This window comes from Syngnathoides biaculeatus, chromosome 9, assembly GCF_019802595.1.
Source record: "Syngnathoides biaculeatus isolate LvHL_M chromosome 9, ASM1980259v1, whole genome shotgun sequence".
Taxonomy (NCBI): Eukaryota; Metazoa; Chordata; class Actinopteri; order Syngnathiformes; family Syngnathidae; genus Syngnathoides; species Syngnathoides biaculeatus.
The window spans coordinates 17,555,406-17,572,112 of NC_084648.1; the positions used below are offsets into that span (position 1 = coordinate 17,555,406).

At 44.9% G+C, this 16,707-nt stretch overlaps 1 protein-coding gene across 5 annotated transcripts in view; it reads right to left on the reverse strand.

Annotated features, from left to right (window-relative positions):
- LOC133506461 (alpha-1,6-mannosylglycoprotein 6-beta-N-acetylglucosaminyltransferase B-like) overlaps positions 1 to 16,707 on the reverse strand; it is a 108,242-nt gene that overhangs the window by 32,335 nt on the left and 59,200 nt on the right. For all 5 annotated transcript variants that reach the window (XM_061830639.1, XM_061830638.1, XM_061830636.1 and 2 more), the window contains one exon: positions 11,328 to 11,497. In XM_061830639.1, the coding sequence (XP_061686623.1) occupies positions 11,328 to 11,497 (170 nt within the window). The remainder of the gene's footprint in view (positions 1 to 11,327; positions 11,498 to 16,707) is intronic.

Here is a 16,707-nt window from a genome sequence, read left to right on the forward strand (position 1 = left end):
CGGTGACGGGCTCCAGTTATCAAGCCAGGCAGGTAGCCGTGGATCAGGCAGCCGGGAGGCATCGTAAAAAACAATTCCGAAAAAGAGCGCGTGAGGGAGGGAGGAAATCGGAGATGAAAGAAGTATGAGCGAGGGATGGGTGTGTGTGTGTGTGGAGGGGGGAGGATGAAATAAAATAAACACTCCTGTCATAGATAATAAAATTGTCAGATGGAGATCTACGGCGCGGAGGGAGGGATGTTTAGGGATGCGAAATGCCAGGGTGACAAGGGGTGGGAACAGGTGGGATGAGACCGGGGAAACTCGGAGGATTGAAAAGAACGCGATGGAAATGAGAAGGCAGGAGTGGCGGATTGAACAACAAAAAAAAAAAAAACAACAAAAAAAAAAAAAATCAGTGAATAACAAGAAAAGCTCAAAGCAAGGGTGGGGGTGGGGGTGAGGGTGGTCCAAGACGGCAAGTTGCACATACACGACGATTGAAATGCAGGTTTTGCTGTTAAGATTGTGAGGATGTTGTTCCACATCAGGATTTTGGACTTTTTGCCTCCTTTTCCGCGCAGTCTCCATTCATCAGGAGCATCTTTCACTCCTTCGCTCGGAGACAAACAAATGTCCCGGCTCACATACGTGTACTTAATAAAGGTCATTAAAAGTAACCTTGTTCTATCCCTCCCCCCCTCCATTTGTGCTGGGGTGTTTATTGGCCTTTATTTGGAAACGTATATATTCTAACTACCAACTGCTATTTTGCCCCCAATAATAAACCGCGTCTATTGGGAAGGAGCGTTTATTTGAAGGTGTGGCGCTTTTGTTGCCTGACATTTACTTGAAAAATTGCTCGCGTAAAGGCAACAAACAAGGTTAGGGAACTTGAGTAGCTCTATTTTATTTTATTTTCTGCCTGCAGTGGAAAAAGGGCAGCATATAATTAAGGGGACGAATCTAGTAGAATGTGCCATCTACGCATTTGAGTGGAGGTCTTGATTTGGAACTGTGGCTCAAGTAAAAACTATTTCAAACTGAGAAATAGTAAAGCTACCACCGTAATTTCCGGCCTATAAGCCGGGACTCCCCCCCTCACGCTTTCAACCCTGCGGTTTATGCGGTGATGCGGCTAATTTGTGCATTTTTTCTAACGACAGCAAAGGGGCGCTCGAGTGGAAAAGGTAAGAGTGAGACCGGTGGAATATATGTGTCGAGGAAGTGACTTTTACTGGTTCGGCCCTATTAGCGCTGTTACTGCCGTGTCTGTGATTTTTATTTGTGTTTCTTTCAACCGGCCCTGTTAGCGTGGCGCTAGCATTAATCTCTCTGTTTACCGTCTTTTTTTGTTAATATCTCATGTTTCAATGTCGGTTTCAATGCGGCCACTTGCGGCTTTTACACGGCTGCGGCCTATGTATGTACCAAATGGTATTTCCTTTACAACTGTACTGGGTGGGGCTTATAACCAGGTGCGCTCTGTAGGCCGGAAGTTACGGGACATCTTTCTATGGCACGAGCTGTTTTTTAGTATAGCACGCACAAAAAAGTAAAGACATTTGTGTTTGGTCATTTGCTTGTATGATGTTTGAATTACCGTATTTTCCGCACTATAAGGCGCACCTAAAAGCGTTTAATTTTCTCAAAAGCAGAAGGTGCACCTTATATATAGATCAATATTCAGCCTTTAGGCCAGCTCCATCTAATGGATGCATAACGTAACCCCAGCCTCTACTATAGCGTCCATTCTATGCGCCTTATAATGTGGTGCGCCTGAAATATGAAATATGCTTTAAAATGGGCTATTCGTTGAAGGTGGGCCTTATATTGCGGTGCGCCTCATAGTGCGGAAAATGCAGTATTTGCAGAGTAAAATCGGCAGCACATTTTATGTTGTCAAATTTGTGTCGGCCGGTCCGGCAACTCCAAACGAGCATCGGCAAAATCATCCCTCGTTTGCCATTGGCAGGAGAAGATGGGCCAAACGACGCTCCCGATAACGGCGATAACGGAGGCATGGCGTCAATTACAGCGGTCGCCGCCATTAGATACTTTACTGGAGCATGTCATCATAGTCGCGCTCATACCGCGCGGTTCGGATCCGCACTCGGCGAGCGGCCACAGACACTCGTGAAGGAATGAAAGCTGCTAAGCGATGGAGCCGGCGCGTGAAGTGGGAACGTACCAAAGCGTGCGGATGAATGTGGAGGAACAAACACTTATCAGCGACTCGTGTCAAGTTGCCCCCCCCCCCAACAAATACACAACCAACCATTTTAAAAGACCAATCTTCTGAGGGAAGGGAGCGCAATTCCTCACCTCGAATGACCAGGCACCCGTTGGCATAAAATAACAGCTCCAGAAAGAAGCGTCCCGCTAATTGCCACCGGGATACGCGAGTGCTCATGCCCACACACTATCATGTCATGTTGGTGCTCGTATTAATGTGTAAAAAAAAAAAAAAAAAAAAAAAAAAAAAAAAATCAAACAGCTAATTCTACTAATCCACTGAATTGTCTGACTGATGAGGGCAAAGAGCGTACTAGTACGTGGAGCTGAATATCAAGGATGTTGAAAAAAAAATGCTCAAACAATAATAATGATGAGTGTTTATTTCACGTCACATAAACCCAATGGAAGGTGGGACCCTCACAGTCGGGTGCTGACACGGGGGGCCCTTCCGCCACGGGAATGCAATAATGCTGTTGTGAAGGCTTTCGCTTGATCCCTTCTTAATGCAAAAGACCAGTACATGTGATTACACTCATGTGTGCCTGGAGGTTCCAATCCTGTTGTTTTTAAATCATCAGCTCTTCCGTCTTCCCCGGGGAAACATCTCATGACAAATACCGCAAAAATGCGGGAAAGGAGGCTTGATGAATGGATAATGTCGGTTTTACTGAAGATCACTTTAATGCGTCCCGGAGCACTGTCGGCCGCCGCTTCCTCTCCCCAGAAAAAAAAAAAAAAAAAAAAAAAAGAGATGAGGAAATGTAGAATCTCGCTGGCATGTGCGACACTGTTCCCCTCGTTTGGAGTGCTTTCCTTCGTACTCCCTTAGAGTAAACCAATTTTGCCTGTGGACGCCGATCTCTCCCCGAGCGTCTAATATCTGCAGCACAGCAGTGGAACCCAACCCACTCGGGTCGAATTCCGCGGTGTTCTAATTCCTACAGGTGTTGTGACAATCTTTTGAATCCCCGCAGCGGAAACTCGAAAACACCGAAAGTCGCTTGATTCCTGCCTGCTGTAAGAAAGGTTGTGCGGTGTATAAGATCTGACTGCCGCAATTCCCGCCCTACAGAGCGCACCTGGTTACAAGTACATTTGTAAAGGAAATACCATTTGGTACATACATATGCCGCAGCTGTGTAAAAGCTGCAAGTGCCCACATTGAAACAAGAGATATTTACAAAGACGGTACACAGAAAGTTAACGCTCACGTGGTGCTAAAGCTAGTGCTAATGGGGCCGGTTAAAATAAAACTTACCAGTACATATCACTGAGACACACCAGTAAAACAGCAGCAACATGCTAGCACAGCGCTAACACTACCGCAGCGCTAACAGGGCCGGTAAAAGTCACTTCCACGGCACAGGGTTGGGGTTTAACGCTAGTGCTGCCACGGTAATGCTAACGCTGGCACTGCTGCGCTAACGCTAATTCCCAGTGCCGACGCGCTAACAGGGCCGGTAAAAAAAACATACTAATAAAAATCACTGAGACACGGCAGTAACATGCTAGTGCAGCGCTAACAGGGCCGAACCGGTAAAAGTCACTTCCTCGGCAACATATACTCCACCGGTCTCATTCTTACCTTCGAGTACCCCCTTGAGGCCGTTAGAAAAAAATGCACAAATTAGCAGCATCACCGCATAAGCCGCAGGGTTGAAAGCGTGTAAAAAAAAAAAAAAGTCGCGGCTTGTAGGCCGGTAATTACGGTATTACAGGGCAGACGTATCACCATAGTAATAACATAGTAATAACATTGCATGAAAGCCACACGCAACCTAGTGTGGATTATAACAGCCATCCTGTGCTCTGCTGAGGTGCACGCAGTAAAAACAAACGCTTTAAGCAACACCGGGGGTGATGAAAGGCTGCGAAAATTGGGGAAGTTGTTAACAAGCACATCGATCTGAGCTCGAAGGGGGAAACGATCGGCCGGACGAGCGGCAAAGAAACGAGGAAACAAAAGGAGCGTGCGAGCCAGACCACTGGGCGTGGGGGTGAGGTGAGGGGGGGGGGGGTGCCCCTGGAAATATATTGCAAGAACACTACAATATGCGTGCAAGCTGAAGAAACACGCACGTATTCAATCAAACGGTTCAAAATCCCTGCGTCTACGAGATAGTTAAATGTAATTAATCTATTCCACTGTAGATTAATACGATGATTTCTTTTAATGGTTCAAGTGCCACAAAAACATAGCAGTTGTTAGAGATGCTCATTCTGTTTGGTGGCTAGAGTTGAAGTGCTTGTGAGCAAGGCGTCGTCCCCCACCTCTTCAACTCAAGTAGCTCAACATACTTATTTTTTTACTCTGAATCGCTATTTGCGCACCCGCATGATTGTCATCTGGTCTTGTCTGTTCTGCATACGCATATCCATCCATCCATCCATCCATTTTCTTTGCCGTTCATCCTCACAAAGGTTGCGGGGAGTGCTGGAGCCTATCCCGGATGTCAACGGGCAGGAGCCGGGGTACACCCTGATCTGGTTGCCAACCAATCGCAGGGCACAGAGAGACTAACAGTCGCACCCACGATCACACCTACGGGCAATTTAGAGTCTCCGATTAATTTTGCATGTTTTTGGGATGTGGGAGGAAACTGAAGTGCCCGGAGAAAACTCACGCAGGCACGAGGGAGAACATGCAAACTCCACACAGGCGGGTCCGGGATTGCGCCCGGGACCTCAGAACTGTGAGGCCAACGCTTTTACCAGCCGAGCCACCGTGCCGCTGTGCATTCGCATATATGAGCGGAATTAAAATTTTCCTTGGGGCACACAAGAAAAAGAAAAAAAATCGAAAAACTTCAAATTGTTTGAGACAATGAAAGTGCTAATGTTAACTGCTACTGCTAGTTCCTTTCTGGCACAATGTAGAGTAAATATAAAAAGTCTACCGATGTCGATTCCAATGCCAAGAATTTCTGGCGAAATCTACCAAATATGGAAAAAGGTGTTGTGCTCCAAGGAAGCCAAGGTTGAACTTCTTGGCCATAATTCCAAAAAGTCTCTCTGCTCTTAGCTGTTGTGAAGAATGCCTGTGGCAGCGTAAAACTTTTCGTCCGTTTTGCTTCAGATGGAACTTGAGCCTTTTCGTCACGGTGGAGAGAATTATTAACAGTTGAGAAATTCCAGTCAGTGTTAGCACAAAACTTTCAAGTTATTTGGGGCGAATGTGAGGAATGGTGGCCATTGTGTGTCGGCTCCCATTCATTACCAGAACTTAGAAAGAGGTCTGCTCCCTTATCTTGGTCTCATTTTTTTCATTATATTTTTTTAAATCAGAAAACCTGGCATCTAAACAGGGGGGTGGAGACTTTATCTACTGCAAAAAAAAAAAAAAAAAAGGAATGTCAACGTGTAACGTAATACACATGATGGTTCATCCCAGCAGGTGTCATGATTAAAGACTCGTCCGTGCGAATGAGCTCAATAATTGTGTGTACAATTTGAATACAACTGTCTTTATTTTTTGCCAGTCGATAGAACATACCGCCATCAATCTACAGCGAAGAAAATAATTATTTGAACACCGTGCCATATTGAAAGTTCTCCCACTTAGTAATCATGGAGGGGTCGGAAATTTCCATCGGAAGTGCATGTCCACTGTGTGTGAGAGAGAGAGAGAGAGAGAGAGAGAGAAACCAAAAAGAAAAATCCAGAAATCAAAATGTATGATTTTTTTTAATCTCTCAATCGGAGTAGAGCCCCATGCAGAATATCACCTCGTGGGGTCTCAATGATCCTTAGAAAGGTGACGAATCAGCCCAGGACTAGACGACAGGACTTGGTCAATGACCTGAAAAGAGCCGGGACCACCGTTTCCAAGGTGACTGTTGGTAATACGTTAAGACGTCATGGTTTGAAATCGTGCCTGGCACGGAAGGTTCCCCTTCTTAAACCAGGACATGTCAAGGCCCGTCTTATGTTTGCCAATGACCATTTGGATGATACAGAGGAGTCACGGGAGAAGGTTTTGTGGTCAGATGAGACCAAAATGGATTTTTTTGGGTCATAATTCCACTCACCATGTTTGGAGGAAGACGAATGATGAGTTCCATCCCAAGAACACCATCCCTCCTGTGAAGCATGGGGGTGTTTTTCTGCACATGGGACAGGACGACTGCACTGTATTAAGGACAGGATGACCACGGTCATGTATTGTGAGATTTTGGGGAACAACCTCTTTGCCTTGAAGATGGGTCGTGGCTGGATCTTTCAACATGACAATGACCCAAAGCACAAAGCCAGAAAAACCAAGAAGTGGCTCTGTAAGAAGTATATCAAGGTTCTGGCGTGGCCTAGCCAGTCTCCAGACCTAAACCCAATAGAAAATCTTTAGAGGGAGATGAAACTCCGCGTTTCTCAGCGACAGCCTAGAAAACCTGTCTGATCTAGAAAATGAAGATCTGTGTGGAGGAGTGGGCCAAAATCGCTCCTGCAGTGTGTGCAAACCTGGTGAACAACTACAGGAAACCTTTGACTTCTGTAACTGCAAACAAAGGCTACTGTAACAAATAACATTGGTTTTTTTTTTCAGGTGTTCTAATACTTATTTGCAGCTGTATCACACACACAAAAAATAAAACCAAACATTGTGATTTCTGGATTTGTCTTTTTAGATGATCTCTCTCACAGTGGACATGAACCTACGTTGAAAATTTCAGACCCCTCCGTGATTTCTAAGTGGGAGAACTTGCAATATAGCAGGGTGTTCAAATACTTAATTTCCTTCGCTGTACCTGGGTGCTCAGTGCCTTTTTACTTACAGCAACAAACGCAAGTCAAGCAACTACTACCCCCCACAAAATAACTTCTTCTTAAAAGCCTTCTGGGAGTGTAGCGGATGAATGAAAATAAAGACGAGAAGAGCTGAGTGATGAGCACACCTCATGATTTTGTCAGCAAAAAAAAAAACCAAACCAAAACAAAACAAAACAACAACACATGAGTTAGCATAGCGTCCACCTCAGTTCAGTAGTGCGCGAGCCGGAGCAGCTGGAGTATGATCTAGAGCAGGTGTCGCTCTGTCTTCCCTCGCTCCCGCACTAATCCATCTGGGCTGCCTTTGCAATCTCATTTGCTGCAGCTTCATTTGCATCACGCTACACTCTGAGTCCACATCGTGAGGAACGCGCATTCAGCACAAAAAGGTGACAACACAAAAAAACAGCTTCCATGACGTCCACGCTAGTTAAAACGAGTGCATTCTTCTCCCATGCATAATGAAAGACGGTTCAAAATTTATCGGGATTTACGGGACACCAATGTTCATATTTTCTAATTTTGTATGTCAACTCAACACCTTGCTTTTTCTCTGCTTTTTCGTGCACGGATTTGCACCCTGCACACGTTCTTTTCGTCTCAGCCACCCTTACAATAATGAGACTTGGGACTGAGATCGACCCATTATAGAAATACACAGCGTGATGAAACACTGGGACACCGCAATAAACTTACATTTCTCGTCATTATCCAGCTCGGTTCAGGTCTGTTTTACTTTATCTTCAAGGGACTTTCTAATCGGTAAAACACGCTTGTGAATATTCTGCTCCGGTTCAATGACACCTCCTCCCCGCCCGCCCCTCCCACACTATCGAGCAGCTCTTTTTGACCGGCAACATGGCGCCGTGAAAACGGTGACGTCGCGTGCACGAGCTCTATTTCTGCTTAATTACAGTGCAACAACATTGAATGAGAATAAACGACTTTAACCGCTTCTTGCTTGGGACATTTTTTGTGTAAACCAACTAAGAGTGAAAGCTCCTCCTACTAAATTTCTTCTTCTTTTCCTTTCGGCTTGTCCCGTTAGGGGTCGCCACAGCGTGTCATCTTTTGCCATCTTAGCCTATCTCCTGCATCTTCCTCTCTAACCCCAACTGCCCTCATGTCTTCCCTCACCACATCCATCAAGCTTTTCTTTTGCCTGGGAGCTCCACCCTCAGCACCCTTCTACTAATATGAGTATACTCTCTCGCCTCTGAACGTGTCCAAACCATCGAATGCCTGCTCTCTCTCACCTCGTCTCCAAAGCATCCAACTTTGGCTGTCCCTTCAATGAGCTCATTTCTAATCCTAATCCAAGGTGTTCACACCGAGCGAGAACCTCAACATCTTCACTTCTGCCACCTCCGGTTCTGCTTCCTGTTGTTTTTTTCAGAGCCACCGTCTCTAATCCGTACATCATGGCCGGCCTCACCGCCGTTTTATAAATGTTGCCCTTCATCCCGGCAGATACTCCTGCTCCTGCTACCAAACAGTTGTCTAAAATCCAGCGTGCTGGCACGTAATCGACTTGTGTTTATCTGTGAAAGTGTAACAGATGTCTGCGTGCGCCGTCATTACATAATGTATAAGCTACAGCCACCTGATAGCCCTACAGGCCAGGGCACAAACTCACTAATCACCCCCTTAGTGGCCAATTACACGTACGCACTGCATACTCCGCAGTGCATCACCACGCTGGGCCCAAAAAAAGTAAACGGCGCAGTTGGTTTTGCCCACAAACTGTAACTACACGTCAGTACTGTACAAAACAGCAAGACAACGGCACTTGAATGCGTGCGGGCGTTTTGTCGTAGGCAACTAGAAACACTCGCAAATCACCGCACACGCCGAGATGGTGAAGATTGTCCATCTCGTCCGGACAGTATCATCTTGAGAACCAGCCGCCAGTCACGTTCCACAAAGAGGACGACAAGGGATAAATATTAACGCTTCCTGCGCAATTTGTAAGGCTGTAAGTCAGACACCGGTGTGGTCCCTACAGACATCATCATATTGATCTTAACTTTAGACCGGTGTCATTGCTCCGATCGATAGTGGCAGGGAGACAAAGGCGATCGGCGCGACGAAGGCTGAGCAGAGCACGCCGGGCCACAAAAGTGTGAATCGCCATCTTTTGCTCTCGCTTGAAATTACAAATCGAGAACGGAACCGCCGGACATCCGTCACCCGCCACCGGGATGCGAGCGGCTCCACCAGCCAGGTGATTGATGACATTACAGGCAGGAAAACTGATTTTGAAAAGAACGTACAGATCCAAGCCACAGGGCCCACCCCCAACCCCCCCACCAACAAGGTATACTTCCATCCATATGTCAACCTTCTCAATGTGTGCGCGCCTTGGCTCAAAAGTAGCAAATGTCAGCAGAAACCTGGAAGCATACTGATGCAGGGCAAACAAACCAAAAAAAAAAAAATAAAAAGATGGCCGCTGACGGCATCACACTGTCAAGAGGCGGCGGACGTCGATGCGCGTCAATATACGTGCTGATGAATAAATCAACCCCAGGATATCATCGACTAATCTACCCCGGAAGTGGGGACGGCTGCGATTATCGAGCCGTGAAGACAACACCGCTGATAGGACGACTGTAAAACCGCGTCGATTCCTTGTCGCGGCTGGCTGTCATTACTGCTCGTTCCGAGTGCGACCGTCGCAATTATGCCGTCCGGCGTGATTTCCGGACAGCGGGACCTCCTGTGGCGCAGACGACAACGCTGCTCCTGCGTCTGTTTTCTGGTTATTCCCTTTTGACGGTCGTGTTTGTCTGTGCAGTCAATGGCGGCGACGCTTCCACGTCAGCTGCAATTAACTTAGCGGTGCAGTGGAACCTTCGGATTTAACGGACAGACAATGTTTGGTTAGAACTCAAAATTACTCTTCCCGTGCACCTGAGAGGGAAGTTTGTATACATTTAAAAACGTTTCAAAGATTTTAAAGCTTATTAACATTAGTTTTTATAATTTTGTGATGTATTTGGTGTACTCGGGTGTTTTTAGACGAAGTGCTTCAATTTCACGAACGACCCCTTCTCGATCAAATGGAGGTTCCACTGTACCAATACGTAGCATTAATTATGCTTATCGCTACTGCATTATTACTAGATAGAATAGAATTACAATTGGGCCCCCGCATACTTGCGGTTTGCCACCCATGGTCTCACTTATCCATGGATTTTTTTCCCAATATTTTTCTTCAATTTACCGTAATTTCCGGACTATAAGACGCACCCGATTATAAGCCTCACCCAGTACATATTTAAAGAAAAAAACATTTGGTACATACATAAGCCACACCTGTCTATAAGACGGATGTGCCCACATTGAAACATGAGATATTTACAAAGACGGTACACAGAAAGTTAACGCTAGCAGAAAGAGTTTTAATAATATACCTTAACAGTGGCTGTGACGCGGCACTCACAGGGCTGGGTAAAAAAAAACAAAAACATACTGGTAAAAGTCACTGAGACCCGGCAGTAACACAGCGGCAACACGGTTCAGGCTAGCTACTTTTCTTACCTCTGAAAGTTTTTTTTACATTGCTCCATTTCTTCCCACTGCCGTTTCCACCGTCTCACCATCGATTCATTTATGCCAAGTTTACGTGGAGCAGCTTTGTTTCCTTTTTTATCGGCCAGCTCGATTGCGTTCAACTTGAAAGCTACGTCATGTGCATTATTTCTTGCGTGTTCCTTGATGAGGGTCTGTTCATGCTACTTTTATTCATGCACAAAGTTGCCTGTACAATTTGATACATACATAAGCCGCAGCCGTGTCAAAGCCACAAGTGCCCACATTGAAACAATCATTGAAACAGGAGATATTTACAAAGAAAGATGCTACACAGAGAATTTAACGCTAGCGCCGCCACGCTAACAGGGCCGGTTTAAAAAAAAAAAAAACAAACATACGAGTAAAAATCACTGAGACACGGCAGTAACACGCTCGAGCAGCGCTAACAGGGCCGGACCGGTAAAAGTCACTTCCTCGACACATATATTCCACCTGTCTCACTATTACCTTTCCTGCTCGAGTGCCCCTGGCGGCCGTTAGGAAAAAAAAAAAAAATTCATAGATTAGCCGCATCATTCAATAGACCGCAGGGTTGAAAGCGTGTGACAAAAGTCGTGGTTTATAATCCGGAAATTATGGCATTTCCCTTTTTTTTTGAGTGTGAAGCAACCCAAATAATGTATATTCCCGGTTTATCCTTACTTATTCAAGCACAGCAAAAAAAATGATAACAACCAAACCTCTGATGCAATAATCATTGCATGACAGTACAGTTTATCGTTGTTCGAACCGCACAAAACGTTACTGACCTCTGGAGCTCCTTGACAGACATGGAGATCTTGAGGTTGTGTCCCAGAACGTGGAGCGTGGTGAGGATGTCGGCCCACTGGACCATCTCTCCGAGAGGACCCCCTTTGAGGACCTTGGGGCTGAAAACGTCGCCGGACTCCTCTGTTAGGAACCCCACGTGGATTAAGATCTGCAAAAAAAAAAAAAAAAATGGAGACACATTCCTGTTGTCTGCTTCTTGTGACTCTGAATTAATTTAATATCGCATATACTCCTTCCACACGATGTAAAATGAAACTGTACGGCAATTTTGCGACTTCTTTAGTAGGCAACTTGCGTGCAAGTTTGTGACAGTTTTTGCATCGTATGCCGCTTCCAGAGTCGTTTCTATATTTGCGCTCAATAAAAGTAAGAAGAAGCAAATGCGGGTGACGCCATAATGACATGATACAGTATTGTGTAAACCCGATTATGTGATTATGATATTCACGAACATAATAACAGAAGCGAAAATTGCTGAGGTTTTGATCCAACACAGAAAAGAGCGCCAGTTTCTCAGTAATTGAAAAGTGACTGATTAAAAGAAACTTCATTCGTCACACAATTACTTGGGAAATTACAGTTCCATTAAAACATCATCTGTAATATCTTGCTCTTCGCCCATTCATTTAAATTGCAGAACGGAGAATAGGATCATGAACGTTATTAATGAAGTATTCGTATACTGTAAATGTTCCCGCCAAGTTTGTCGAAAGGTGAGCTGCCATTTTAATGACTTTGGGGATTACAAAAATGAGGATTTCACGTGGAAAAAGTACATTTTAGCAAATCCACGGTGGCAAAACCTCTTCACGCGTCACAGAAGCGAGACAAAAACATCAGCACGCGTACGTCAACGCGTATGCACGAGGATCCATTTGACCACTCCAAGCACAAAAATTGTCACATTTTATTGTTTTGTTCCCCCCCCCCCCCCCTCCTTTCCGCGCCAGCATAATTACGGCATCCCAGCAAGGACGAAGCAACAGGTTGCTTTTCAGACTGGATTAGACCGGGCCAAGTCGTATCCTTGCTCTGCAAAGTAATCCTGATTAGCCAACGCAGCGTGAACGCCTCCCGCTGCTCGCTGGCAAGCGGGCCGAGTTTCTGTTGGCGCGTATCCCTGATGAGCCTCGGTCCAAAGTGTGCGTTCGTAATTTGGACGGGTCTTGAATCGACCTCACGCTACCTCGGTCTGCCTGATTGTGCGATAACGTGACGCCTCGCCGACGGCTTTGGACTATTTATTCGATTCTGACGTACAACTCCGTCGGAAACTTTGATGTCAATCGACGATAGAGGTAAGTACATGGTACATGTTATCTCTTCTGGCTGCTCAGCAAATCGTGAGGACATATAAAGTGGAACCTTAAAGGTCAAGTGTCATGCCTAGAAACATTCTAAAACAGATATTGTAACGAAAAATACATATAACATTATTCACTTCAATGTCTGTACGGAAAAATAAATACGAGCTGAGAGCGCGTCATCCATGCGCAAAGTTGCGGAAGTCTCATTCGACATTCAAGTGGCAGCCATATTGGCTGCATCTTCTGTCCGTGACATCACACTGGGACATTCGCCATTGAAAACACGCTGCGCCGCCTACAATGCGAGACAAACACGCCCCTTCTGACACGGAAGCTCTTTTCGAAGAAAAGAACATCTCACAACCGAGTGAAGCGACCGGTGCAATATTACCCGATAGTTTCGAGTCATATTTAGATGATATGCGGATCACGGCCAAAATGCAAACGGCCAAACCGCCTCCCCATCCGATCCACCTCCGCGGTGCAATCACGGTTTCGGCCGGGGTGCCACATCGACACAATAAGCACCCCTGACTTACGGATTACGTACCCCCCAACTATTATTTTTTTTAGTAGCTGTATACACACCTACCTGTCATTTGGAACCCACGAAGCTCTCATCCTTTGCACCCGTGCAATCCATTTTTCACGCCGAACGGGGCCTTTTGGAAAAGTATGAAGAGCAAATCCATCCCCCCGAGTGTTCGAGCAATATCCAGGAATACAACGAGCCGGCATTTTGGCTCACTCGAAGGAACAACGAGCTACCTCCCAGCAGGTAAAACTAGTATCAACAGACCCCCTGAGTGCGCTACTGCCCTGTACGTCACTTCCCGCTTCTTCTCGAGAACAAATCCCTCGAGAGGATTTTCATGGCGGCGGTGAAAAAAAAGCCTTATGTCAAAATTATGTTCTGTGGTGAAAAAAACAGATGGGTCCATACCAGCTGCCGTTTTTTAATTAATAACCTACTAAAAATCATGCATTTCATAACAGTGGATCTTTAACTTACTGGTTGAATTTGTTTGATGACCAAGCTTGCAAATTCAATCTTCTTGCATTTCAAATCGATATTCCCCATTGAAATGAATTGAAATGCCATTAATCCGTTCCACACAAAGCAAAAGAAAAAAAATTAACATTTTTATGGAAAGCATTTTTTTTTTGTAGGCTGGTTGGAATAATTTGGGTTAAGTGGTTTTTATGTTGTCACACGCCACAATTTGTAGAGATCACGAGAACATTCATATGAAATGCTCAATCAAAACTAAATTTGGAACAAACAATTTAACGAACACTGGAGCAGATGAAATAAATTTCCATTATTTTACACACATTTTGTGTGTCATATGTGCAGGGCAACCGCTTGCTCACGTTGTAAACATAAACAAAATGCGTATATGAAACATTGGACAGTTATGCGTGCTGGAGCGTTTGTGTACACGTGTGCATAAGCAGCAGTTGTCAAGCTCCACCGAGAGTCCAGCTGGTGCGGAAAAATCTGCCGATTTAATAAGCCGGCTCTATCGGCTCGTGCCTCATAAAAACAAACAAACAAAAAAAACGGATAAGTGAAATTTAATTACAGTTATGGCGGCAGATGGCGAGAGTGACAACCGGTGGCAACAGCGCCATTACTTTTCACGCTTGGCCGTGATGGCGCCGCGTGGTGAGACGGTACGGCGCACCAAGCGGGCTGACGGCCCCTCTCGCGAAAACTCGGAAAAATCGATACCAAGAGACGAGCAGGCAAATGAAGGGTGTGAGCGTATTAATGTTTGAACATGTCGACACCTTCCATATTTGCAATACAGAAATCAACTACCAAAAGCCACACTTTTGCGTTGCATTCCGACCCTGCCAAATCCACCGAGGTGAGGGGGAGAAAATAAAAGTCACATTTTCACCTTATTTAAAAATATGCTCACGTTTCTCAACAAAGACTTATCGTACACATAAGATGCAGAGCACTTTTCTTATCTAATGGAACGCTTTAGCGGGTGTTTTTATAGGGCCTGTGTGCGTGTAACCCTGGTTGAAGGTCAGAAGAGGGTGATGGAAATGCACAGGTGGCGACCCAAGCTGGCACTGTCAAACGACACCACTTCACCCTCTCTGACTGTCATTCACGCTGAAAATTCTGGCCATTGTTCAATATCCGGTACAAGATCCCACAAGAATAAGGACTAGCACTGTTATATTGTCTGTCTCCAAGTGCTGCTGCAGCGTTAGAGCAACACAACGTACAGCAGGTGGTATTTAACGCTTGCATGGAGATCGCGAACAGGAAGGTGAAACGACCGAGTGTGGTTGTTTTAAACACAAAATGAGATTCTCTTTGTTTTATGTTTAGTTTGACACATTTCGACGGGGAGGGGGGGTGGTGGGGGCATAAATAACTCAAAGCCTCTTTGTTGAAAAAATGTTTGCTAATTGCCAAAGTGCAGCTTATTGGGAGTCAAAGCCCAAAAAGTATACACACATGAAATTAATTCTTGAAAAACTTTTTTTGTTTTCTTAAACACTTTCTGGAAACTACTGGGTTGTGTAATATGGCTGTGGTTATAATTATATTATTAAATATCAGCTTTACAGAGGCCATGTCTCACTTGTGCTGTGGTCAAGAGGTCATACAAAAGGCACTGAAACGCTTTTATTATTATTATTATTTTTGGAATAAAGACCAGATGTGTCTTTGAGGTTTGGTGTTCAGTCGTGCGAGCGGCCGACGCGGCGGCGTTTAATTGGGGGCACTCGGTCGTCTCCATTATTTTATTTCATTTCTCATCCTCGGCTAAACCCTCTACAGCCCTTTTACTTTTATTAATCCTTCTTTTTCCACCTGGAAACTTATTCTTCCACATAATGCGCACTCGACTTGGCTGACTCTGAGGTCAGCCGAGTCTCCAAAGACCAGACTCTTGAAGATACAAAACATAATCAGCTTCCAACAGTTGTTTTAAGGTCAGTCCACCCAAAAAAAAAAAAAAAAAAAAAAACTTAAGTCAATGCGGCAGCAGACGTACAGCAAAACTTCTTTGTGCGCTAAGGTTCATATCTCAAGATTTCTTTAAGCCTTGAATGGATTCTGTGATGTCCTAAAATACAGCAAAGAAAACAGCAATTTGCATTGGAAAAAGGCGCTCCGTAATATTCTGAAAGTTGACCTTCGCTTTTTATTAAGTTCTCTTTTCTGTGCGTCTAAAAGTTACTTCCCCAGACACTTTTTACCGTTTTATACTGTAAATCCGCCCCCGCACAGGCATACGTTTAAGCGTGAAAGCATCTCGGGATCTATTCGATCCGCACTTATTTTCCAGAAGTAAAACTATGTAAACAGGGCGGCAATGGTGGATCAACTGGTAAAGCGTTGGCCTCGCAGTTCTCAGGACCCGGGTTCGATCCCGGAAACTGCCTGTGTGGAGTTTGCACGTTCTCCCCGTGCCTGCGTGGGTTTTCTCCGGGCGCTGCGGTTTCCTCCCACATCCCGAAAACATGCAACATTAATTGGACGCGGTTGTTTGTCTCGATGTGCCCTGCGATTGGCTGGCGACCAGTTCGGGATGTAACCCGCCTCTTGCCCGTTGACAACGGGGACAGGCTCCAGCACTCCACGTGACCCTTGTGAGGATAAGCGGCAAAGAAAATGTATGGATGGAAAACTATGTAAACATCTACCGTCTAGAGCCGGGGTGTGCAGACTTTTCTGTTCGAGAGCCACCTTTGATTTTGAAAAGAGAGGCAGGAAAAAAAATGCTTATACAAAATACCTTCTTCTTTATTATGGAATTAAAATTCACCAATTGGTCAATAAAATAAAACAAATCGTAACTATTTGCAATATTTATTTATTTTTTTTACATAAAATTAATTCATCAATTAGTTGATAGCTATATAAATAAAAGAATACTATCTATATTAAATATGTTACATTTAGAGTTATGCCCTTTTTAGGGGTGAGGAGATTTTCATTTGTGTGTGTGTGTGTGTGTGTGTTCGTGCGTGTAAAAAAAATGTAATCAATTTTGGAATAAGGCTGTAACATACTATG